A 25,237-nucleotide genomic window follows, 5' to 3' on the forward strand; every position below is an offset into this window, starting at 1 on the left:
GAACAAAAGTGACCATCGTTTGAACTGAGGGAGCCCTCCCAGTTATCCAAAGGCAGCCCCTTCCTCCCCGCAGAGGAAAATAAGAGCTAGCCCTTTCCCTGTGGGGACAGGGGAACAGGCCGAGAGAACAGAATTACATGCAATTGTGCAATATGGCCAGTAGTGTATAACCACATTTTCTATCCACCTGTGCCCAATAGTGGGGAGAGTGGTGACTCTCAGTCTCAGAAATCCACAGAGGCAGTTTTATTCTGTCCTACAGAGTGGCCGTGAGTTGGAATCAACTTGATGGCAGTGAGTGAGTGAGTGAGTGAGTGAGTGAGTGAGTGAGTGAGTGAGTGAGTGAGTGAGTACTTTATATAGAACACCCAGCACACTTTGAACAAGTACAAAAAGTAGCCATAAGCCAGGTCTCAGGAAATTTCCAAACATTGATGTCCCACAGACCATGTTGTGGGACAAGATGCATCATGACAAGTCAATAGCAAATCCAATTACAAATCAACTTGGAAAATCCATGTTGGGAAATCCCAAACAGACCTCTGAATTGTATATGGGTCAGAGCAAACAATAAATCAATAACATCACAGCATAAGGTAGAAGATCCCCCTACTTCTCTGTCCCAAATGGTTGAGTCTTTGGGGTTGAGCATTCTGGATTGGATTGGAAAACCCAGTGGAGAAAGACTTGGGTGTCGGAAGAAATACCCATTTACCTCGGAGAGAGGGAAGGGAAGGGAAGGGGAAGTGAGGGAAAGAGCAGTAAGAGAGGGTAACAGCACAGGATGTAGGCTCAACAAAGACAGAAAGCCGAGAGGGTCTCCCTCTGCCCACAGTAAGAGAATTGTCAGCTCTCTGGTCAATCAGCAGGCGGGGTGCACACCGACTGGGAGGAGACGGGCGTCCAGCACCGACTGCATTGTCTGGGTTGACAGTTTTCGCGCACATGGTGCCACATCACAAGTTGCTTTCCGATCCATCCTTGCGTTATATTCTCAATGTGTCTTGGAAATAGGCTACCTCTCCTCTCTGTTTCCTACAGAGTGGCACCCCCCCCCCCACGGAACATAAACACCTCTCCTTTGACCAAAAGCACCCCTTTCTCACCTAGTCACTAGGCCACTGGGGAGATTCAGAGGTCAGCGATTCCATGCCTCTCTCCCCAGAGAAGATTCGGTGCCACGGACAACACATAACTGGGATTCCTTTGCCCTTGCTGTGGTTACTGGAACAGATGTGAGTTTAGTCCGTGCCCAAAGCAGAGGGCTTCGTGTTTTGTTTGAACTTTTCTTTAAATGAATTCAAAAAGCACTTGAATACATGAAAACTAAAGTACCCCGGGCTTTCTTTTCCACCACAATCTTTCACATCCGTGAAACGCCTTCCTTTGCAGGTAGAGGAAGATGAAAAGTGAAAATACGCCCATGTTAGTTGACCCGCGTTACCCTAGGGAAGGCATCCACAGAGTCCAAGAGTCTCAAGAGTCCCTGTCACAGGTGCAAACCCAGCCAAAATCAATATGGGCAAAAGGCTGCTGCTGAGGCCAGCCTGGTGGCCTTGGTTGACCCTGTTGTGCTGGCCCGATGATAAGTGTGTGCAATCCTTTCCTATAGGTAAAAATGACAATTCTGTATTCCTGACGTCTCCATTCTGAAGGGAATCGTGTCCACCCATGCTTCTACGCCTTCGATCATATTCCATTGTGCTTCTGCCGTGCCCTTTCTTATATTCCCTCCACTCCCACATTTTGCTTCAGCTTCAGGGCCAGCCAAGTATAAGTCTGACCCTGCCCCAGACGCCTCTCTGGCCACAGCCAGCTTCCTGAATGAGCCTTGCTCTGAGCTGTGGTTCATCTCATCGCTTCCAGCTGAAAGCCACACATGACCAGCGCTGTCGCCTGTGCTCTGAGCTGTAAGCTCGTCACTTATAGCTGAACCCCACATGACCAGCGCTGGAGTGTAAGTGAGCTCCTTAAGCGGTCCTCATTAGTCTGTCCAACTGTTTTCCGGAATCATTTATGGCGGTGTCTTTTTAGGAGACCTGGCTTTCATGATCCCAAGTTCATAATGTAGACCCACATGAGACCACAGGTGAAGTTTACTTACTGGTAAGAGATCATGCCGATGCTCGTTGAGATAGAAAGGGTGTTGACTAAGACCTATAAAGCTATACATTCCACAGATAATTCTATCAAGTGCAAATAGGTAAGGGCCTGTATTTAATGGCACAAAAGTGAAAACAAACCAGGAGACTTTCTCTTCCAGTGTCGCCATAGCATTCGAGCCTCGCAAAACCGCCGTCTTTGTAATCTGCATTCAACAGCGCCCTCACAGAAGCCAAGGCATTCAGCACCCTAATGAGTTACAGCTTGTGTGCATCAGTCTTCTCTAAAGACTGGCTTTGATTAGCCCCCTCTACGCATCTTCTGGAGAGAAACCCAAGATTTATTCCTGATCACCCTCACCCCTGAGCGTGGCGTGTGGTGTCATTGCTGGGACAGGGTGACAAGAGTGCCAATGTAATGCTGGGAAATCGTGATACAGAGAAAGCGGATCTCAGACATCAAGCATACAGAAATATGGCATTAATCTTCCCCTCCATTGCATACTAATGATTTATCTAAATCCTTCTGAAATTATTCATGCAAGGCATGAAGCAATGAGCTTTCTAGTGAACTAGACTTCACAAATCTACATGATGGCTGCCCTTTCAAAGTGGTCACTTTGGAGGGCCATTAGCTGTCTCTAACAACCCTGTCCCTGCTCCCCTTGTTTTCTGCCTCCTGCTCTGGACTTGGCATAACAGCCTTCGAATATCCTCAGTAAGGGAACAGTCTTCATCTTTGAATTTCAAAACAAGCCCTAGCATGTGAACCAAGTCTGGTGAGTGGTAGGTTATCAAGCTGGGAAGCAACTCGCTGTAAAAATGCTAAGACATGACCAAGATGTTACGAGATTGTCTTTTGGGTGGCCTGTTTATTGGTTTAAGGAGCCCTGGTGTCGAAGTGCATGGGGTGATGAACCACAAGGTCAGTAGTTCAAAACCAACAGCTACTCCTCAGGAGAAAGATGAGGCTTTCTACTCCCATAAAGAGTTACACTCTCAGAAACCCACAGGAGCAGGTCTACTCTGTCCTACGGGATTGCCAGGAGTCCTAATCAACGTAATGGCAGTGAGTTTGGTTTGGTTTGGTATGTTGGTTTTAGGAACAGTTCGGTGGGGGGGTTCCAAACTGCTTTGAGTGATGGTTACTTTGTTGGCGCCCTCGGCCTCCAAGGCCACCACTGTGGAGGTCATTAGACTCCTTTCGATGAGGGTGTTTTACAGTGTTTACAACATGAGCAGACTTGCTACTTTATACCGAAGCTTAACACAGAGCTCCACAAGGGCTGAGGTCTCGCCTAATATGTTTCTGCGTCCTCTTTAGCATCTCTCGCTCAGATTATTTGTTCAGCAGAAAGATGGACACATAATTACCCCCACTGAGGTTTGAGCCACTTTGGTCAGGAATTTGCCTCTATCGATAAATTTGCCATGGGAAAACCTTGGGTTTTCCTTTCATTGGCGATGGAATGGCCATCTGAGGGTCTTTGATTTCCTCAATATGCAGCAAGAGACCACCCACTTACAGTATAGCTCTTGCCACCGTTACCACAAAAGGCAACTCAACCCTGAGCACATCCCCAGGCCTGGGCATGGAAGCAAGTGTATGTGGTGGGGGTGGGGGTGGGGGTGAGGGTGAGGGAAGGAAAGGGAAGTCCCATTTGTTGAAAGATGGCCATTTGTGTGGATCTTTACACACCTTATTGAGTCCATCCTGGGAAACAGGTCGTATCATCTCAGTTTGAGATGTTTAGATGACAAGAAGGCTGAGAGGTTGCAAGAGTATTCAAAGGCGAACATAAATAAATCAGATCATTAGGATTTGAATTCGCCTTCCAGAGTCCATGTTCCTTGCAGTGAGCTTCTAGGGAGAGTGCTATGAAGAAGTGGTGAGCAGCCTCAGGACACACGGACTGCAGTGCCTCTTCTGCCACCTTCTAGAAATGTAGCTTCGCCAGAAGGCTTTAAGCTTCGCAATTCTCATTTCCCTGAACCTGATAAAGAGTTGGAAGGCTATTGATTGAATCTTTCCATTTTGGAAGCATGATATCCCATCTCAAAGAGGATCCTTGGAATAAAAAGCCAGTGATGTGCTTCTGAAAGGTCACAGTTCAGGAAAAACATTGGAGGGCAATTCTAGGGCTCCATGAGTCAGAACTGGTTCTACGGCAACAATAAGAAAAAGGGCTGGGGGGAACCAGTGGAGAGGTCTGGGAGGCTGGTCCCAGAACCATAAATTAAGTGGATTCCTGCCCCTCCCCCGAAAAGAATTTGTTCCAAAGGACGACATTGACTCTGCAGCTCCGGGAGATGGACATATCTGATCAAAGCACACGGGAGCAGATGAAGGGGCAGGAGGAGAGAGTGGAGCACAGCCTGGCCCACCAGGCTGTGAGGATGATGTTCCTGAGTAGAGCAGCCAGTCCACAGAGAGAACAACATGGCTGGCCGTACTATGAGACATGATGCCCCTCAGTGACTAAGGGCGATACAGGGGACAGCACCAGAGACACAGTGTGGGAATTGCACCTGACCTGATCCCACCACACCGAGGCAAATCACTGGGGGAGTGCAGCGGAACAGCAAGGGAATGGAGTGGCAAGGTCCCCAGGGAATGCTGAAAGTGGACTTTGGGGCCAGGGCGTGGTGCCCCAACAGACTGGACTGGAAAACGCTCCTAAGGGCCAGCAAACGATCCCTGAACTAACTACAAGCTTTTCTCTTGTGAAAAAAAAGAAAAAGGGCTGGGAGCTGAGTGGGAAAGATAGGCACAGAATGATGGGATTTCTCCAAACTGTAGTCAATGCCAAGGTAGAGAGAATACTCGAAGGAAAGGTATGATTAGAATGAAATGGGAGCCCAAGCTACTGAGCTTGGTGATATTTACTCATCTTGATTTCAACAACCAGGATTCCATCTTTTATGCTGCTGCTCTGGGTTGTTTGTAGAGAGCCGAGCGCATAGTAAGTGTTTGACGAATAGGCAAAATGTGACTGTATGTGTTAGTCTAGGTACATTAGAGAAACAAATCCACAGGAAGAAAATATATATATAAGAATTTTATATGAAGGTTAAGAGCACATCCCAACCCATTGCTGCCCAAGCCCGCAAGTCCAACAGTAACCCATATGTCCGACACCAATCCACAAAGTCCTCCTCCATCTCACAAAACACATGCAATGATGCCAACTACAGGAGGAAAGCGGAATCAGTGAATGTGTAAACATCTCAGCGCTGGCAGTGGTCTCCACACAGCTGCTCCAGCACCCAGGACTGCATCGGGGTAGGTCCATGTGGTTTCTCCTGAGGAATTTCTTGTAGGAAGTGAGCCTTGCCAGCTGAAGCAGGAAACTGGCTAAGGCAGCTGCAGCCTGGTTTGACCATCAGAGACCAAGAGACCCGAGAACTAGAAAGGCGAGGCTCACCAAGCCATTTATCTCTCTGCCCTTCAATTAATCCCATATGTGTTTATCGGGCAGGTTGACACAATAAACTTTATCTCACTGTAGCCAGTGGTGCCTAAGCTAAGACTTGAAAGGTGACAGCCTCACGCCATGCAGGTGGAAATGGTGTGCAGGAAGGGAACTACATTTGGCTCGGGATTTCCAGAGCACAAAATCTAAGAAAGGCGATGCCAGTTAGGGGGCTAGAGAAATAAGAAGAGCCTGGTGGTGAGGGGCCTTGGGTCCCGTGCTGAGGACCCCCAAGCCTTGGTCCTGGGGTGGGGGTGGGGGTTCCATTGATGGATCCTGAGGACTTAATAGACCCCAGAAATTGTAGACAGATGCTTGTTGGCTTGTGTATAAATGTCAATGTGTACTTTTCAATGGTAAGGGTGTATTTCTTCATGGATTCTCAGCTGCTAAGACAACCAAAAACTATCGACCAACTCACAGGGTGCGATCCGAAAAGCACTGGAAATCGATGGCCAAGGGATGGAGGGTGGAAATCAGAGCAGCAAGACTGGCAGTGGAGATGCCAATCAAAAGCTAACTGCCAACATCCAGAAAGGAAGCACAGTGAGCCCTGTGAGGGCTGCCATGTTTCCTGGGCCTTGCAAGCATTCCTCCTCCAACAGGGTATAGTCTTAACCCTTTTCTGTTGCCTTGTGTAAGTGGGAAACATCCCTATTTTCCTTCTCTGGCAGGTTTCCACCTTACAGAGGTCCCAACTTTTGCAGGCTTTACTGTCACAAGAATCAGACCATGACCAGCAGCATATGGAGTGGGGAGAAGTCTTGGGGGGTCAGAGGTGAACTGATGGGGTGTGACGTGGGGAGAGACGGGGGAGAAGGAACACTGAGCCTGGCTCCCGTGGTCCAGGAATGAGAGGCGGAGAACAGGAGGTGTGAAGAGAGGAAAGCTGAGCTCTATGAGCTGAGTGTGAGGTTTCTGTAGGACCAGGGAGCTGACGACCCTGAAGCGTGGGGGGAGATCGAAGCTAGAGATCAAGATTTTAGTCATCCATGTTGAGGTGGGAGCGTAAACGGTGAAAAGCAATAAGGCAGCCCCTAGAACGTGTTGGGAAAACAGGAAAGGACCAAGACTGGATCCACGGGGCGTACCAACACTTACGGAGACAGGGGGTAGACAAAGATTAGAGGAGGGCTGAGGAATCGTGCCACAGGTCCCAGGGGTTGGGGGTGCAGGAGGGAGACAGACCTTTACTAAAAAGTTGGGTGGGATGGATGATGGATGGATAAGTCAGGTGGCTTCCAGAAATAATAGAATATATCAACTCGAGGAGAAAAGTTTGGTCTGTGGGCTTACCCATCCATAACGTCTCAGCAGCAATAAAATGACTTCAATTTCAGCTTGCCCAATAAAACTCGCCCGTGCCCTGCCAGGTTTGTCTGGCCAGAAAACAGAGCTCAGAGCAGCTGCTCAAGACACGTCCAAACTCCCCTTCAGAGCACTAGGAATGTATTGCATCATCAGCACCAGCCTGGGGCCCTAGAGGGAGCAAAGCAAGCCTGGGAGCAGAGGGGGGGTGCTCCTCGGCCATCAGGTGGGGCCCTCCAGCCTCCCTCTGCCCAGCTGCTGGGGTGCTCAGGGGCTTGGCCCCCTGGTTTCTCATTTGAGCAGGGTGAAGTCTCTTCATCTCTACACATTTCTCTCTTGCCAAGATCAACTCTTTCAGGTTAAGGACAAGCAGCTTACTTGGAAATTATAAGCTTGGATCAGCCAGCGCTGAGATGCTTACACATTCACTGATTCGGCTTTCCTCCTGCAGTCGGCATCATAGTGTGTGTTTTGTGAAATGGAGGAGGGCTTTGTGGATTGGTGTTGGACCTATGGGTTAATGGGTTACTGTTGGACTTGCGGGCTTGGGCAGCACTGGGTTGGGATGTTTTCTTGCTGCGCACTTAACCTTTATATAAAACTCTTAGACATGAGTTTCTGCGGATTTGTTTCTCTAAAGTGCCCAGGCTAGCACACTTGTCCATTGGTTTATATTAGATATTTAAACAATAGCCAACCTGCACCGTCTGTCCATGCAATCCAACCACGGGGTCCCTTCAATGGCCTCAGTAACCCAGGGCTTTTATTCAGGATCTCCGGGCCCACAGCACCCACCAGGGTCTGGGACCCACCACCCATGGAGCGCTGTGCGAAGGCCTTTGTTAACAGAGTGAAGCAAAAACGTAGCTGTTCCCAGGCCCCTTCCCAGGGTAACTGAGGGTCGACGCGGGGGTGCTGAAGGAGAGATGAGGCTCCTGTAAAGACGGGCAGCCTCAGGAACTCTGCGGGGGTTGCTGTACCTAAGAATGCGCTCGATGGCAGTGGGGTTGGCTCTGTTTGGGAGGATCCCTGGAGCAGGACAGGGAAGCATGTCTCCTGTGTGCCTCCGTTGAGGAAGGATATAAAGCCTGGCATTTGAAGGCAGAAGCGCCCCTCTTATCAGGGAAGCACTGGAACCCATCAATGTGGCTGCCTGTGGCGTCAGGTGGCCTGGAAGTGGAAGCCCACTCTGGAGTACACCCACAGTCTCTTTGCAGGTGAAGAGCCTGCCCAAGGAAGATGCTAGTCAGGAGCAGACTTGCCCAGAACTGATAAGCTTGTGCATGAGAGACCCTTACATGAAAGAGCCCCTTCTAAGGCCCTGAGGGGCCCTGACAATTTTCCATTTGTACTTGTGTATCCTTAGAGACAAGCAAGCCAAAGAATAAGCTCACTGCCGTCGAGGCCAGGCTGTCTCAGAGCAGCCCCCTCTGGGTTTCCGAGACCGGGACTGCTTACGGGAGTAGAAAGCCCGATCTTTCTCCTGCGGAGCTGCTGGGGGATCGCAGCCCGACCGGCACCCACTCCACCATCAGTGCTCTTAAATCCTTAGAGACAGGGTCCCTGAAGTTGCGTGTCAGGGCCCCGGAACCCGGCTTCTGTGGCATGTAACAGCGGGCGACGCCTGTCCTCTGTGGGCAGCAGGCTCACGAGAGAGACAGGCAGAGAGCTTCACCCAGCATGCTCGGTGTCTTCTTTCCTTATTTAGGAAAGTGGATTTCCTCCGGAGGGAAGGAAACATGGCCGTGTGGAAGGAGGACGTCCCCTCCTTACCCACGGCAGGCTCCCAGGCAGATGAATGGGCCACTTAATAAAAACAATTGCTGTGGGATCATTTCCTCTTTGTGATGACCTGTTGTGTGTCAGAGAACTGTGCTCCGGGGCGTGGGATGGCTTTGTGTCCCAGCCAAATGCCTTAGCCATGCCAGCACCCAGAGAAGCCATCAGACTGTGACAGCCGGCTTAACAACCCAAGCCACGGGCTCAGGCCCAGTCCCCATCCAGCCCCAACTTTGACAGGAGGGATTCGCAAAGGCTCTTGAAGTCGGACATCCCCCAGGCTCCCACGCACTCCACCACGTGTCCTCCTGCTCCCTTGACTCGGGCAACCCACAAAGCACAGCCACAAGGAGCCGGTGGTGTTGTCCGAAGCTGTGCCTCTCTCTCTCCTGCCACACTGCAAACAGGCCCGGGCAGGGCCCTCCCTCGCCACCTCCCGCTCTGCGTTCAGAGAGTCAAACTTTGCCTACATTCTCCCGACCAAGGAAGAGATGTTGTCACCAAAGCTCTCTAACCTTGAGGACAGTGCCTCTTTGTCTGAAACGTGTTCCCTTCTCTCGAGCTGGGGACAGGAGAGAGAGACTGAAGCTCTGGGGTCAGGGAGGTGGTACCATCAGGAACCGTCAGGAAAGGGCAGGAGGCGGGGCCAGGGCTGAGGATGCCCTTCCTGCAGACTTCTCCATGCTTCATGCAGGGTTCTGCATGAGGATATGAGTATTATTCCTCAGACTTGACGGGAATTAAAAGCCTGAAAACTATTCTTGGAAGAGAACGAGCGAAGATCTGTTCCCTCACCTGGAAGCTGCAGCCCCTCAGTGCTTGGCTTCCTGTTTCCTGTCAGCTCAGCTCGTCACCCTGCCTCCTGCCAATTCATACATCCACATCGCTTTCTTTAAATTGTTTCCCTTTCTCTCATTTGTTTAGACGCAAATGAAGATTTAACTGGCGTTGGTAACGAGGCTTTCAGGAAAAATAATTATGTCGGGAATCAATCATTAGCTAATTATCTGCTGCATACCCCCCACTTCCTAAACTTCTCTTTTGATGGTTTGGGGTGAATTGCATCCTAAGACTGCCCAGCAAGGGCTGGTGTCAGGAGCAGATTCTCATAAAATCAGACCCCTGCAGGTTCACACCTGGGCTACCCCTCTCCCCTGTAGGGCTTCCCTCACAGAGACACTCAGCTGTGGGCCCATGTCTCTGCCACGAGGCTGGATGTGCTGACCTGGGGCGGTCAGGTAATGCCAGCTCCCAGAAGACACCTGGCCTGTCCCCCGAGAAATGCCGTGCCTTCTGTTGCTGAGAGAAGGCTTCCTGCGCAGGTTACCTCCTCTGGGAAGCACTGAGGACTGATCATACCTGGTGGGGTGGGGAGGGGGAGCCCACTTATCCCACTGCCATGGCATCTACCCGACGATGGGACAGAGTAGAACTGCTGCACAGAGTTTCCCAGGCCCTGGCACAGTAGATGAAGCATGGGACTGCAGACCAAAGGGTGGGCAGTTCGACACAGCCAGGTTCTCCTAGGGACATGGAAGAAGGAGTCTGCTTCTCTAAAGATAGCCCCATGGGACATTTCCACTGTCTCTTGACAGGTCGCTAGGAATCTGGATGGACCCCAGGGCAGTGAGGCTGGGGTTGGGGAAGCCCTGGGGGACCCGACGGATGCATCCGGCTTCTGCAGAGCATTAGAGCCAGGAGCTCAAGGCCTCGGCCAGCAGGCCTCCTTGGGAGCCACACTGCCCAGGCTTGACCTCTGGCTTCTTCCAGTGACCTTGGCAGAGTGTCTTCACTTCTCCTCACTCCGATAGTGGGGAAACATCCTATTAGACTGGGGCGGGGGGCAGCGGTGGATGAGGCGTGTGTATGGAAGGCGTAGGAAAGCACGTGGAGCAAAGGGAACCCCACAGCCCTTGGTCAGCAAACCTCCGCTGCAAGGAGAGGAGTCGATGTCATCCCCCCCAGGGCACGTATTGTTATTCTTAGTATCCCCTAGAACTTACGCTTTCTAAGAATTTGTTGTTAGCTCCCCTCGAGCTGGCTCTGATTCGTGGCCGCTCCTGCGATCCGTCGAGTCTGCTGGTGTGGGGTTCCGTCAGCCCCCTTCCTGAAGACTTTCCCTCATCGTCACAGACGCTCTGCTTTCCAGCAATCTTTCCGATGACGTGTCCCAAGTCAAGGAGCCAAGGGCTCTCCAACTCCTTCCCAAGGTGCATGCTGGTTGGACATTTAAGAATTTGGGGAAAAAACAAACGTTTGTACATGGAGTCGACTGTGACTCGGGGCGACCCCGTGTGGTGGGCACAGTTCAAAATAGAATTATGTCCCCTGGGATTTCTTGTCGCTCGGCCTTCAGAAGCGCTTCCACGGAGCCAGCCAGCCATTCCACACGGAGCCATGTGTGTCAGCCAGGGACGCCTCTGTGTGAGGATGGAGGCCGTCTGCTTTGTTCCATGGCCCATGAAAGGCACTTGGGGTGCAGCTGTGTATGAGCGCACAGCCCCCTGCACTGCGGCTCGTTGTTTGTACACCTGCCCTGAGCACCTTGGCTCTGTGGAGTCATTCCCATGTCTCTGGAGTCAGCTCCGTGGACACAGAGTAGATGGCCGCTGCCTGTTTGCTCCGTGGTACCTGAATGAACTTCCAAGGTTGGCATGCGTGTGGTTTCCAGGAGGATTCTCCAAGCTTCCGGACTGTGTTTATTAGAAATGGATGCCTTTCTTGTGTTGACTCTTCCGAGCTGAGCAGAAAGATGTGCTTCGTGGTACCTGGGTGGACCGTGAAAATGAGGCAGTAGTGCCCGGAGCATTTTTATCAAGGGATTCTCTCCATCCAGAGCAGGAGAAACTTCTTCCAGCATTCCTGCCCTGGGTGTATGGCCACATCTCCCAGGCTGCCACCTCATGGCACCTGCTCCCTTCCTGGGGTCCACAGCCACACTCTTGGCCTGCACCCATGCTCAGCCAGGGAGAATGGTGTCCAGCTAAACCTCCTGTTGCCAAAGCTCCCCCCAGTGGGGCTGGCACTGCCCGGTCCTAGCTTCACACAGGTGAAAAAGCACCGGTGGCATTTACCAGCCTTTAGTTCACCCGTCTAAAGTGGGGAGGGAAGAAAAAACAAAACCCCAAACAATCAGGGAGAGGGGGGAGGTCATTGGGTGCTGCCTCGTGATCCTGAGTGACAGGGAAGAACTGCTTGCCCCTCAAGGTTTCTGGATTGGCCTCTTGAGGGGAACAGAGCACCAGTCCTTTCTCCACACAGAGTTTGTGGGAAAGGGGGCTGGGGAGATACCAGGGATGTCAAACCACCAACCTGGCACTTAGCAGGCAAGCATGTCACATGTCACCATCACGCCGCCAGGCCTACTTGGGAGTAAATTGTACTCTGCTACATTATAGCTTAGTTCTCACCAACCACCGTTTCCCATGCCTCCGGTAACCCAAACCCCGCATTGCTGCAAGTGCCGGCAGATTTATATCAGTCATCCTGGGGAAAGGAGGGGCCGCAGAGGAGGTCGAGCTGCAGCCCAGTGTTCGGCAAGAGAATGTGGTTGTCAATCTGAGGCTTAAGAGTAAAGGGTGGAGTTTAACCTGTCAACCGGGTCACAGCTTGACGACCTCATTTGGAGGTGTTGGGGAGATAAACAGTTCGTTGGAGGGGGGACACTCGCTCACTCCCTGCGAGACATTTCTGACGAGAAGCCACATGAAGTTACCCTGATGCAGCCAGAGCACTGGGAGCTGGAAGAGCCACGTGGAGACCCCTGCCAGCCCTGAGATGCTTACACTGCCACTGGATCCACAGGACTTCCCACCCACTGGCCTGTGATCTTCCTGCTTTTGGCATCATTGCATGTGTTTCATGAGTCTGAAGAGGACTTTATAGATTGATATCGGACATATGGGCTAATATCGGACTTAAGGGCTTGATCTGGACTGGGCTGGGGTGGTCCCTCAATATTCAATTGGTCTTGTATATGCAGCTCTTTCTTATATACATATGCGTGTCTATGAATTTGTTTCTCTAGTCTATCCAGACTAACACAGCGAGCCAGCGACCCAACTGTGTGGCACGTCTGTGTGCCGCTTGTTATTCATTCTTCTCTCACACCATCCTGTGAAGCAGATGGGCTTCAATGATGGACATTTTATGGTTTGGAATACAAAGATTATGAAATCTAATGAGTTGGCCTTGGCTGACAACACGTTCGAATAACACAACACAGTTGGTTTCTTTGCCTTTGCTGAGAGCGTCCACTCCAGCATCCCTCATTCAACAACCGTGTGACCCCGAGTGAGGTATGCACGGGCTTGCCTGTGCTTACCTACTAATGTGTCGTCAACAACTTCACATTTTTTGTCGCCAAATCGAAGGTTCCACTCCTGGATATGGCTGGCATCTGTCTCACTCCCAACCCCACGGCAACTTCCTGCAGAATCGAAGCGTCCCTTCGCATTTGCCATCCCCGACAGGGAGACAGAGTGGTCAAGAATCACGGTCCACCTGAGCTGATGTGTGCTGATCTGGAGGGAGCAGTTTCACATGTCTTGCAGACCACCCAATATCCAGGGTAGCCTGGATTTCCTCGTGCTGACTCACTAACTGGTAGTGAGCAGGATGTGGTGCAAGACATGCGAGACTGCTCCCTCCAGATCAGCACACATCAGCCCAGCGGTTCTCAACCTGTGGGTCTCAACTGCTTTGGAGGTCAAATGACACTTTCACAGGGGTCACCTAAGACCATCAGAAAACACATATTTCCGATGGTGTTAGGGACTGAGACACCGCTCCTCTATCTGTCTCCAGGCAGGTCCACCCACATGCAGATATGCCCACCTACGAGCACCCAGCACGAAGTCTGTTACCCATATTACACCATGCTTGAAGACAAAATTTCATTGATTTGTCATTAGAAATAAATATTTTATAATATACATAATTATATATTGTTTTTGTAATTAGTCACTATGATTTAATTATGTTCAATGTGTAACAATGAAAAGACATCCTGCCTATCAGATATTTACATTATGATTCATAATAGTAGCAAAATTACAGTGATGATGTAGCAATGGAAATAATGTTATGATTGGGAGGTCACCACCACATGAGGAACTGTATTCAAGGGTCGCAGCGTCAGGAAGGTTGAGAACCACTGCTTCAGAGTGACATCTCTGCTTGTTCACACCTTAAAAAAACCTTTTGCAACAGATGTGCCTGATGCGATCTGCTGTTTGGTTTCTTGGCTGCTGTTTCCATGAACGTTGATTGTGAACTTCAAGTCGAATGAAATCCTTGCTGACTTCGGTCGTTTCTCCGGTTGCAGTAGCGCTGCCTAGGGCTCCCCGTGAGGATGCTAGTTTTCCTAGAGTCGAGGAGTCCGCCACTCTGAAGTCTTGGATCTTCATCAGTGAGCACTCGAAGTTATGACTTTGATGTGGGGAACCCATGGGAAAGGGTTCACTCCAGATTAGTAAGGAAGCATGAGGAAGCCAGTGCTTGCCTTGCTTACTGGGTACCCTGCCCCTGTGTGTAAATGCTGTTCATCCAGAAATGACCTCAGAACCTTTGCCACTGGTCTGTCCTGGCGCTGCCCCCACTCCTGCCCTTGGGCTGCCCTGCCCTGCACCTGCTGGGTCTCCCTCTGGGGCAATCACATTCCCAAGCCTTGGCTGGATGAGAGCTGGGAGTGTTTAGTTCCCAGACTTCTGGGTCAACGACATTCCAGGGAGTTCCGGGAAGGAAGAGATGCCTTTAAACTGCTTCCAGTAGCCCCTGCGGAGCACCCCCAGTGGGGCGAGTCAGTCTCAGGCCAGTCATTAGCCTGCTCCAGGGCCCTGGCCAGGGTGCCCACTGCGGGGAGCAAGGCAGGTGGGAGTGCCCTGAAGAGCATCAGGGTCCTTTCAGGAGAGTCTCAGACTTCCGCCCACGTGAGCCCGTCTGTAAACCCCCACAGATCCACGGACCTAGATACGAAGCCCTGGCCAGTGCTCTCCCAGCAAACCAAAAGGAGTTTTCGAGAACATCTTGTCATTTACTTTCTCCTCACCAGTTTACCAGTTGCTGTCAACTCTGGCTCACCAGTGTCAAAGTAGGACCACGCTCTCGATGGGGTCTTCAATGGCTGATGCATTACATGGCCAGGCCATTCTTCCACCGTACCTCTGGGGGGACTCAAAACTCCAAACGTTCAGTTAACAGCAGGGCCGTGTTGGCTCTTGGCACCCCCCAGGGACTCCACATTCTCGTGATGCAGTATAGACGAGTTCACATTTTTAAAAGAAAGAAAATACAGAATAAAAACAAGAAGATTGTCGGAAGCCCATTAGCAGCAAGCAACTGTTAATATTTTAGTTAATGCCCATCCAGTGTTTCTGCCTCTCTCCCTTGATAACATGTTTATAAAGGAGCCTTGATAATATAGTCAGTTATGTGTTGGGCTGCTAACTGCAAGTCAGTGGTTCACACCCACCAGGTGCTCCTTGGGAGAAAGATGAGACTTTCTTCTCCCAGCACGATTTACAGCCACGGAAAACACAGAAGCAGTTCTCTGTCCTATACGGTCCATAGGAGCCAGAATCAACTCCCTGGCCTGTGTGTGTGTGTGTGTGTGTGTGTGTGTGTGTGTGTGTGTGTGTGTTGGTGTGGGGGTGCTTATTAGGAGTGTTTTCAGATCGGAAGTGTATGCTCGTGTCATTTAAGTACTATTTGAAAACATAATTAAGGTCTGCGTAGTAATCGATCACGGTAGTGCAATAGCATATTCACCTAGCCCTCTCTCATCTCAATCATAAAGGTGATTGTGCAGGTTTCCTCTTATTAATATAGTGGCTGTGTAAACACACCCGATCATCTCCTTGGCCAAACAGCGCAACTGCAAGCTTCACAAGGAAGGAGGGCCCAAATTGTCTCATGACAGTTTGCCCCCCCAGAAATTGAGGGGGACAGGGAGGACTTAAGCCTGGGTTCTCTAGAAAGCTGATCCTGAGTGGGGTCTCTAAAAGCCAACCACTGTCTCAGGCTGACGCAAGCATGCTGCTCTCAGGGCTGGCCTGGTCACACCCAAAGCGGGTAAATTAGTTTGGGCGTCTGCTGTCCCCACCCCAAAGAGAACCCTGCGCCCACGGTAGTGCTGACAAAACCCACCTCGCGCCTGTCTCACAGGTGCAGTGGCAACACACACACACACACACACACACTCCTTGCAGTTCCATCTGACCTCAGGAGCCCAGGTGTCACAGTGGCTAAGCCCTTGGCTGCAAACCGAAAGGTCAGCAATTTGAACCCAGCAACTTGCCCTCATGAGAAAATGCAGCAGTCTAGTTCTGTGAAGCTTCTCATGTTGGCAACCCCTTGGGCAGCTCTTCCCTAAGCTGTCGGGTGGCTGTGAGTCTGAATGGACACAAAACACCGCAGCATCTCACCATCCGATCCAGATGTTCCATCCACAGCCGCGAGTGTGTCTCAGTGAACGCGCTCAGGGGAGCAGACGGGCCCAGGTGCCCTACAGGCAGAGACCCACCATGTGGAGATGCCACTGCTGCCAAGGGAGAGGCAGCTGAGGGCCCACGTGTGTCTTGGAGGGATGCTCCTTTGGAATGTGGCTCCAAGTGGAGAGCAGGGCCCGACGGGAGAGACGAACTCCTTTGTCTGAGACTTGCTGTTGGCTGGGTACCAGCCACTTGCTGGTCATGCCTGCTCTTTGCTGAGCCTTGTATCTGCTAGTGGGGAGGGGAGACTAGAGTATGTATGTGCACACACACACCACACCCACCTCAAACATGTTCTGACCGCCCTATCTCTTGGCTCTGCAGTCCGATGGCACCATCCTGGCGATCGCCCTGCTGATCCTGTTCCTGCTGCTGGCCCTGGCTCTCCTCTGGTGGTTCTGGCCCCTCTGCTGCACCGTGGTAAGTGACCCAACTCTCCCTCCTCGCCTCAGGCCTGGGGGTGGGCATGGGAAAGGATGGCATAGAGTTAACAGGACATTGGCAGGGGAGAGGTACAAAAAGTGTTATCAATGTGCCAGGCCAATCTTGCACCTTTGTATGCAGTTAATCCAGATTTGGGATAAGTGAGCCCGGATCACCGGAACCATGATGCCTTAGGTGTCAGTAGGCACCAGGCAGGGAGATCACCCATCGGTCCATCCTTTGGGTTGGGCAGCCCGGGTGGCCACTCTGGGCCTGGAGGTTTGGCAGGAGACAGACATAGTACACTGCCTGCGGTGCGTGATATTGGGTATGTCAATGCACAACTTGTTGAATTGCCCCATCAGATCCCCTCCTGGGAGCCCCCTGGTTGCTAAGCAACAAAACTGCCCATCCAAGAGCCTGCCTTGGGCATCTTATTTTTAACAGTAGAGACCCCACCTCTTGGATTCATCTTCACCAACCTTTATAGGAGACACCTGCTCCGACCTCACCATAGGCTGAGCACTGCAGCTACAAGATCAGTGGGTACCAGCCTCCTCCCTCTCATTGCCATCTGGCAGCATCACATAGCTCCCGCCAGTGTGTCCCCAAACTGCTCAGGGCCTGGAATCACCCCCCTGTTCACCTTGTCCAACAGACTGTGTCTGCTTGTCAGTTCCTATTCCTAGGCCCCTAGACTTGGGAAAGCACCAAGTCTCAGCCACTTAGAGAAACCAGCCGTTCACTCGGGCACCTGCGACAGTGCCTTGATGCAGGCTCAGAGCATGCGCTGTGATACCCAGCGTGTGGCCTCTTTCCTTGTTAGCCTGCAGAGGGCCCAGCAGCCGCTCCAGGACAGGGTCCCTTCGACACTTTGCCTCTGAATCCCCAGTGCTTGACACACAGGCAGGAGGACACACACGTGGGTACAGAACGGAACCGAACAAAGACTGAAGACTTACAGAGCACTAGTCCTGGAAAGGAAGGGGGAAATAATGTGAAGCAACATTTGAAAGAGGCAGCAGATGAAAGAGTCATGGAACTCGGCCAGGGTGTGGGCCCACGTGGCAGGGACTTGTGAGGGAGGCTCTGGCACCGGCAGAAGCCTCTGGTTGTTGAGGGGAAAGGATGACTTACAGCGAGCACTGACGTGTGTGTGTGTGTGTGTGTGAGAGAGAGAGAGAGAGAGAGAGAGAGAGAAGGCCCCGGGTCAGCTAGCGCTGTCCAGACTGGACTGATTTCATGAAGATTTTAAACAGATCCTTACCACAGCAGCCCCGAGAGCTGTGTTGTTTTAAACACTTAAAACGACAGTGTTGTTATTTTATTTCGAGGGCAAAAAAATAAAAATCCCATGAGTCAGCCAAAGTGCTTTCTTCGGTGATTCAAAGCAAGCCCATGTTCAAGTCCAGAACTCTGACAGGAAAAGAATGAAAAAGCCTGACCGCGGGCGCTCAAAGCGCAGGGTGGGGCGGGGCGTTGGCAGCAGGCCACGATGCGAGGGCATGGAGACCCAGATCGTTTATGTAGACATAGATGCACGCAGGAGGGGCTTCAAGGATGTGGGGGACGTTCCATTACGTGTTCCTTCTATGTGCCACAAACTTGTCCGTGCCCCCGCACACGTGTCTACCTGCCTATGTTTAGAGACCGGGAGCGGACGTGCACGCTTCAAGCAGCGCCTACCACACAGAAGCACGATGTGTGATTTTTATCAAAAACATTTTACCAGTTAGATCTATTGCTGTACTGCATTGATGGGAGACGTTTTGCCAAATAAGCCTCTCTTCGCTGGAAACAACATCCCCAAATCCGATTGTTTTAGAGGGTTCCAAATGCGTTCAATGCAGATGTGTACCTGGTTAAGCGCATCTGGCTTTGGAAGGCAGCCAGCACGTCTTCATGTCGTTTGGTCTGAGTTTGTGGGGCCCAAGGATGTCTTTTCAAGGGAAGTCTTGGAGACGCTGTTTGTGCTGTCAGTAAGCATGGCCCCCATGCCCTCTTTCTGAAAGCTGGTTTGGGCTCTGGTGCTTGGTGCGCCCCCCTAGAAACTGCTTGTTGACTGCTTGCCGCAGGGTAAGGGAGCCCGTTGAGAAGGTGCAGACAAAAACAATTGCTCCCTGCTCAGGACCTGCCTCCCCTGAACACAGCTCCCCTTATGAAGGTCAGTCTCCAAACCCTCCTGAGTCACCCCTGGCCCAGACCTTGACCCTGACCCTGACAAGTGTGGGAATGGCCCTTTGACCTGGCAGTGGAACTGAGCCCGAGGATGAGAAAAGGCCAGCAAGCAGAAAGCAACTGCTGAATGTGGAGCACCTGAGCTTTGTCTTGGCTGTGGCCCTGCCCACCTCTTCTGCAAACCTCAGCTCTCTCCAGCGATGATGTAGCCAACACTCAAGAATCTGCAAGGCACCCCAAGGGCAGTGGTGCCTCAGTGCTAGAGTGTTCCCCGTCCATCCGGTTGATGACTCAGAATCTTCTGGAAGACCGTGAGTTTGCTGTAAGAAGTCCTGGCTCCATTGCAGGCTGGTGTACCTCATTCCTATATGTGACTGTGATGCTGGTCAGGCTTCAGCAGAGCTTCCCAAAAAAGACAGACTAGACAGAGAGGAGTGGTGATCCACTTCAGGAAATCGCCACTCTTTGGATCACAACGGTTCCAACCACAACCCCTGTCTTGGGATGATGTAGGATTGGGCAGCATTTTTTTTTCCATTTTGAATGGGGGGGGGTCTCCATGAGTTAGGGACTGGCTTGGTGGCCAGTAAACACGACGGAAACCTTTTCATTGCTGCTGGGAACGAGTCAGTCACAGAATCCTGGAGGATGACCTGGGAAGAGCCTGAGTTGGCAACTTGTTCACCGTCAGATCGCTTGGAGATGTCACCACGAGGAACGGGAACCATCCTCCGACTGAAGTGACCGCGACTGCACGCTGCATTTTGCCTTTCCTTAAAGGCCCGCTGCCACCCGGATGTCTCTGGGCTTTCTCCGGGCTTCCTCCGGGTTGGCCTGACAGAGCATCATCTGTCAGAAAGTGACTGGTGGAGGGAAAGACTCCCAGAAGCCGATCAGAACAGCTTGGCCCGCCTTATCCCAGAAGGGCGCCTTTGGCTTCTACACACCTCTCATTGGTTGACCAGCCCACAGAACACTCAAACTGATGGGGTTGAAAGCACTAGACTGCACCTTGACCTCCAGCATCTCCCCACTGTCCGGGGACCCAGGGGTATTGGCATTATTGTTTTATCTCATAACTTACATACACTCGGGTGCTATAGCCAGGGTTTCCTATTATCAAATATTACATGGCAAAAGACATCTTTTATCAGTGTGTTTTGCTGGTTTGTTTTGTGCGAGTCTAGACATAGAGTTGCCAGGGAAAGTCTTGTAGTTGTCTCCTTCTATAGGCCAGCTGAAGATTCCACAGGACATAGGCCAAGTGCAATTGTTCTGATTCTGTTCAAGCAACAGCAAATAGTTTTAATCCACTTTGTTGGAGAGGATCGTGGGCACACAGTCAAAATTTCTCCCAATATAAGCAAAATTCTGTTTGTCTCCATTTTGGTTTTGATTGCCTTGTAAGTATGTTCTAGACAGTCCTTCGAGAATTGTGTGAAGGAATGTGTTTAATTCCTTCACTGGATTCCCAAAATGGGTCAGCCAATAAACCCCATCTCCAGTGACAGAGTACAAGGGACAACTGTCCATCCAGAACCTGATAGGCTCAGGTTAAAATCAAAATAAAGTTTTCAAATCATGTTCTCCACACCTTTAAACACAACATTTCATTGGTAAGGCCACACAAAAGGGCCTACCATCACCAACGCGATCTGTTGACAATCTGTTTAATAAAGCCATGAGCAATCCTGGCAGTTCTTTCTCCCAGCATCTTGGGATGAGACCAGTCATGCTTTCTTGATGGCTTTCCATCCTCCACCCATTCCCAACAGGACCTTCCTCTCGCTGCTTGTTTCTCACTAACACACACGGCCTGCCCTCACCTCAGGAGCTCTGCGCCCCCTGCACCACACGCCCGGTCTGTTCTCATCAGTCTGTTTCCCGCATCCCTGCGAGATGACTTCACCACACGCCCAAGGACCCACCCACCCCGATGCCTGCTGGGTGTGATGGAGAGAAATGGGCTGTCAGGAATGAAGACAGGATTTCTCAGTGAGCAAACCTAACCTTAATTTCTCTCCCAAAAAAATACCCAAAAAGTGGAACCAAATTGTCCGTGAGATTGCTTCTTCACAGTTTTACGTACACATTTGTGTACTCTGCTGCCTGCGAGCTTCCCTGGTCTGTGGGTCTCAAGCCTGCTCCCGCAACAATGCCACCTGTGGAGTCAATGGTTTAGCTTGTCGGGGAGAGCATTTCCAAACCTTGTCTACCGAACCGACTCACTTTGTTGAGTTCTGCAGAGACACTGATACATCACCTAATTGAGGATGTACCCAGCGTTCTTTGAAACGATCTGGTGGATTAGTATCTTAATGCTGCTATAGCAACCCATCAGAAACTGGGTAGCTGGTGAGAATAGAAATGTATGTAACCTCACGGTCCTGAGGTCAACAGTCAAAGTCAGTGTGTGCGTTGGGCGATGTTCTCTCTGGCGGCACTAGCGAGAGAGCCTTTGTTGTCTTCCCAGCAGCTGCTGGCCCTAGTTGGCCCTTGGCTCTCTGTTGCTTTTTCACACGGCCGTCCTTCTTCTGTGCCTGTTCTCCCCTTTTAGAAGGCCACCACCCAGATAAGACGAAGTCCCAACCTGCTCCATTCTGACTTCATCTTCAGGGAACAAAAGCCATCTTCAAACTCGGTCACGTTGTTAGGTACTAGAGGTTAGGACTTGCCCCTATCGGGACACATCCCGATCCATGACACTGTAGAAGTCACCTTCAGCCTTATCAACGTATGTTAGGATTCCTGCCCCTACTCTCACTCGAGTTCCTAATGAAGCGGGCCTTTTAAATAGTCCACCTCTTATGGGCAATGAGACCAAAGGCCAAAAATTAGCTGCAGTTTGAGTTCCAAATGGGAAAAATAAAAGTAGTGCTCGGCTCATTTATTGGACAATTTATTGTACAACATTCCAGGTCAACACCCTTGGCAATCACCGATGGTGATGTTTTACAGATCAGATTACTGGGCCCAAGAGTATTTGGCCAGGATTAACCTGCCTCAGTCAGCAAGGAGAGAGTCCTGTTAAATTGTATACAATTTGTATAGCAGAGAGTTTCATTTATTCTGCCGTCAGCTGGCAACTCATCCTTGCTGGAAAATTTCCATATCAAGTTGCCAAGTTTTCTTAGCTCATTTGATTTTTTTAAAAGAATATTATATAAAAGTTTGGGTATCAGCGCGGAAGCCTATAAAGTCAGAGTCCCGTTACCCATGGCGCTAAAGCCCTAGTGTGGTGGCTTTTCACATCTAGGTGAGAATTTCGCCCAGCACCGCTCTATTCTCATGGATCCTCCCCACACAGAACCATGAGGCTAGTAACTGAAGTAACTTTAGAAAGACAGGCCTGCATGTCTTACGATATACCACGCTCTAAACCAAAGGCCTACCACCTAGCTCACTGCTTGTCACACTGTGGTGGCTTGTGTGCTGCTATCATGCTGGAAACTCTCTCCCTGCTGTTTTCGAGTACCAACTGGGTCGCTCAAAGTGAACCGGTTTCAGCAGAGCCGCCACAGACTAAGAACAGACCACAAGAAAAGCGCAGGCTGCCCGCCTCAGAGGAGTGGGCCACTGTCATCCGCATGCCTAAAACAGCACAGTGTCAGATATAGCACCATACGGTGATCCCTCCTCCCCGCCCGGGTGGAAGGCACTCAAAATAGGATTGAGGAAGAGCTAGCGTCTCATACAAAGTCAACCATAATGAGCTCGATGGAAGAAAGCCTGCGAGAGTCAGCCTGTGGGGGCTTCACATGCTGATGGGTACAATGCAGAATGAGGGGGAAACAGCTGCAGGCATCTATTAATCATTAGAACTTGGAATGTACACAGTGTGAGTGTAGGAGAGCTGCAAGTCATCCAATAGGAAAGTTGGCCTTAGTTCAAGATGCATACCCTCGGCGTTAGTGACTGTAATAGACTGTTACTGGCCATTTTGAATCATACGTCATTGGCCGAACACCGATGGAAATCTTTCAACAAGCTGATGAAGCACCGGAAGCACTCACTCACTCACCTGTGCAAAGAAATTTGGAAGACAGCTTCCTGGCCAACTGACTGGAAGAGATCCATATTGGTATCCATTCCAAAGAAAGGTGACCCAACAGAATGCTCAAATTCTAGACTAATATCCTTCATTTCACATGGCAAGTATCTCCGTGGATACAGACATGCATGAAAATACAAGAACTTGTTGGGGACATAGTTCAAAAGCAGAACACTCAAAATGATTGTGAATACATGAAGCAATATCCTAAAAAAAATACACTGGAGGAAAAAACCCACCATTCTATGTATTAAATTTTACTGGAGAAACGCACAGGATACAGCGATAGCGCTTGACCTCAATGTATTTATTCCTGGGGTGGGCATAAAGACGAGACCGCCTGGAGCTGCACAGAGGAGCAGGCAGGCAGGCCATTCTTGGGACCACGTCTCACAACACCAGAGGTGGCGATCTGTGACTCATCGCCTCTATCTTCTTTGTCTGCCCTGGCTTAAAATAGAAGTTCATCTTCTGTTGTACTGCCAAGTTTCCCCTGTTATAAAACCACATTAAGAGATGGTTGTGTGGTTCCCAGTAAGTCCAAATGCCGTGTAAGTGTTAGTGGGTTGTTCTCCGCATTGTAGGCCTCTCTTCGGTCCAGGGCCCAGGCTGCGAATCCCTCGTAAAGGAAGCAGGGAAATGCATTCTCTTTTGGGAGTTATTTGCACTACCTAGGGCTCCCATAGCAATGGAAACGTGTTACGAAGTCACAGCTCGGGAGGCCGTGAGTCCTTCACTCAGAGGGTTGGCAGGGCCACACTCTCCTCTGTCTTCTCCCAGCTTCCGGGAGCCCTTGACTTCCAGCCACAACATAACCCCCGTCTCTCAGTCTCTCTCAGTGACGTCACATGCACGCCTTCCTCCCCTTTGTGCCTTCCGTTGGCCCTTCCCTGTATCACAGCGGTTCTCAACCTGTGGGTCGCAACCTCTTTGGCAATCGAATGACCCTTTCACAGGGGTCTCTCGATTCATAACAGTATCAAAATGACAATGATGAAGTAGCAATGAAAACCATAATGTCATGGTTGGGGGTCACCATCACAACATAAGGAACTGTATGAAAGGGCTGTGGCATTAGGAAGGTTGAGAACCACTGCTCTATAAGATCACAGCTCAACGTGAATTCCGAGTAACCCAACTGCAGCATGGCATGATGTTCATTTCACTGGTAACTTCTTCAAAGACCCTCGGCCCAAACAAGGTTATAGCCACGGGCCCTGGGATTTCAACATGTCTCTCTGGGAAATAGAGTTCAACCCATAAGAAACTTGGTGTCTGATGATGCACAGTGGGAATTCCTTTAGAGCAGTGGTTCTCAACCTTCCTCATGCCGTGACCCTTTCATACAGTTCCTCATGTGGTGGTGACGCCCCCAACCATGAAATTATTTTCATTGCTACTTCATCACTATAATTTTGCTAATGTGATGAATCTGGCCACCCATGGGTTTGAACCAAAGAGCCACCCATGAGTTTGAACCTCTGACCTTGTTAGCAATACAATGCTTACTTGACAGATTTGTCTCCAGTGGTTCTGTGGAGTAAACAAACTGCAGGTTTGTTTTCAAACCCGCCAGCTGTTCTGCTGCAGAAAGATGAGCTTGTTTGCTCCCCAGAAGATTTAGGGCCTCGGAGCCCATGTCGTTGAAGGTCGGAATTCATTCAACGGCAGTGTTTTTCGTGAAGGAGAGTTTCTAGGGGTGGCACAAATCACGATGGCATTCAACTGCTCACCAAAGAGTTGGAGGTTCAATCCACCCCAAGTCACTTTGAGAGAAGGGTCTAGCAATCTGAAACGCCAGCCACCGAACACCCTCAGGAGCACAGTTCTCGCTGACACCTCTGAGGCCACCGTGAGTCAGCAGCAACGGCAACTGGACACTGCAGAAGGAGCTGAAAATCCAACACATCCAGGAGGAATTTCTCACAACCTCCCTCCCAAGCCAAGCCTAAGTGTGTCCGTGCTCGGCTGCTCTGAAGGTGCATTCTAGTTGGAAAGAAAGACTTCCTAGTCATCCTAGTTGGAAGCAGGAATTTGGCGATGAACCTTCTAGATCCGACTGTGAGAACCCATAAAGGCGACCTTGTCCTGTCTGTGAGCTCGAAAGCAGGCTGCCCTGAGATACGTGTACTGGGGATCTGTCCAGAGCGGGGGTGTTCACTCATGAGTGTGCAGAGCAGGGAGGAGACAGAGCATTTAGGCAGAAGACCTATCCACTAGGAAGCCGCGGGGGATGTTGGAAGCCACTGGCAGGTGGCCAAAGGCTAGAGTGCACCGTGTGGAGGAAGAGTGAGATCGGGTGGCCAGCCTTGGCAGGGATTGTAAGTGGAGGACTGTGTAGTTTATTCTAAGAGGCATGTGAATCCCAGAGCCGGTTGAAAGTCAAGGGCAACCTGTTGAGATTTGCTATTTTGAAGATCACTCTCTTGGCAG

At 50.7% G+C, this 25,237-nt stretch overlaps 1 protein-coding gene across 1 annotated transcript in view; it reads left to right on the forward strand.

Annotated features, from left to right (window-relative positions):
• ANTXR1 (ANTXR cell adhesion molecule 1) overlaps positions 1 to 25,237 on the forward strand; it is a 258,758-nt gene that overhangs the window by 135,296 nt on the left and 98,225 nt on the right. Inside the window, exon 13 of the mRNA XM_075535944.1 lies at positions 16,477 to 16,572. Coding sequence (XP_075392059.1) covers positions 16,477 to 16,572 — 96 coding nt within the window. The remainder of the gene's footprint in view (positions 1 to 16,476; positions 16,573 to 25,237) is intronic.

The sequence above is a fragment of the Tenrec ecaudatus genome, chromosome 17 (genome assembly GCF_050624435.1).
Source record: "Tenrec ecaudatus isolate mTenEca1 chromosome 17, mTenEca1.hap1, whole genome shotgun sequence".
NCBI lineage: Eukaryota > Metazoa > Chordata > Mammalia > Afrosoricida > Tenrecidae > Tenrec > Tenrec ecaudatus.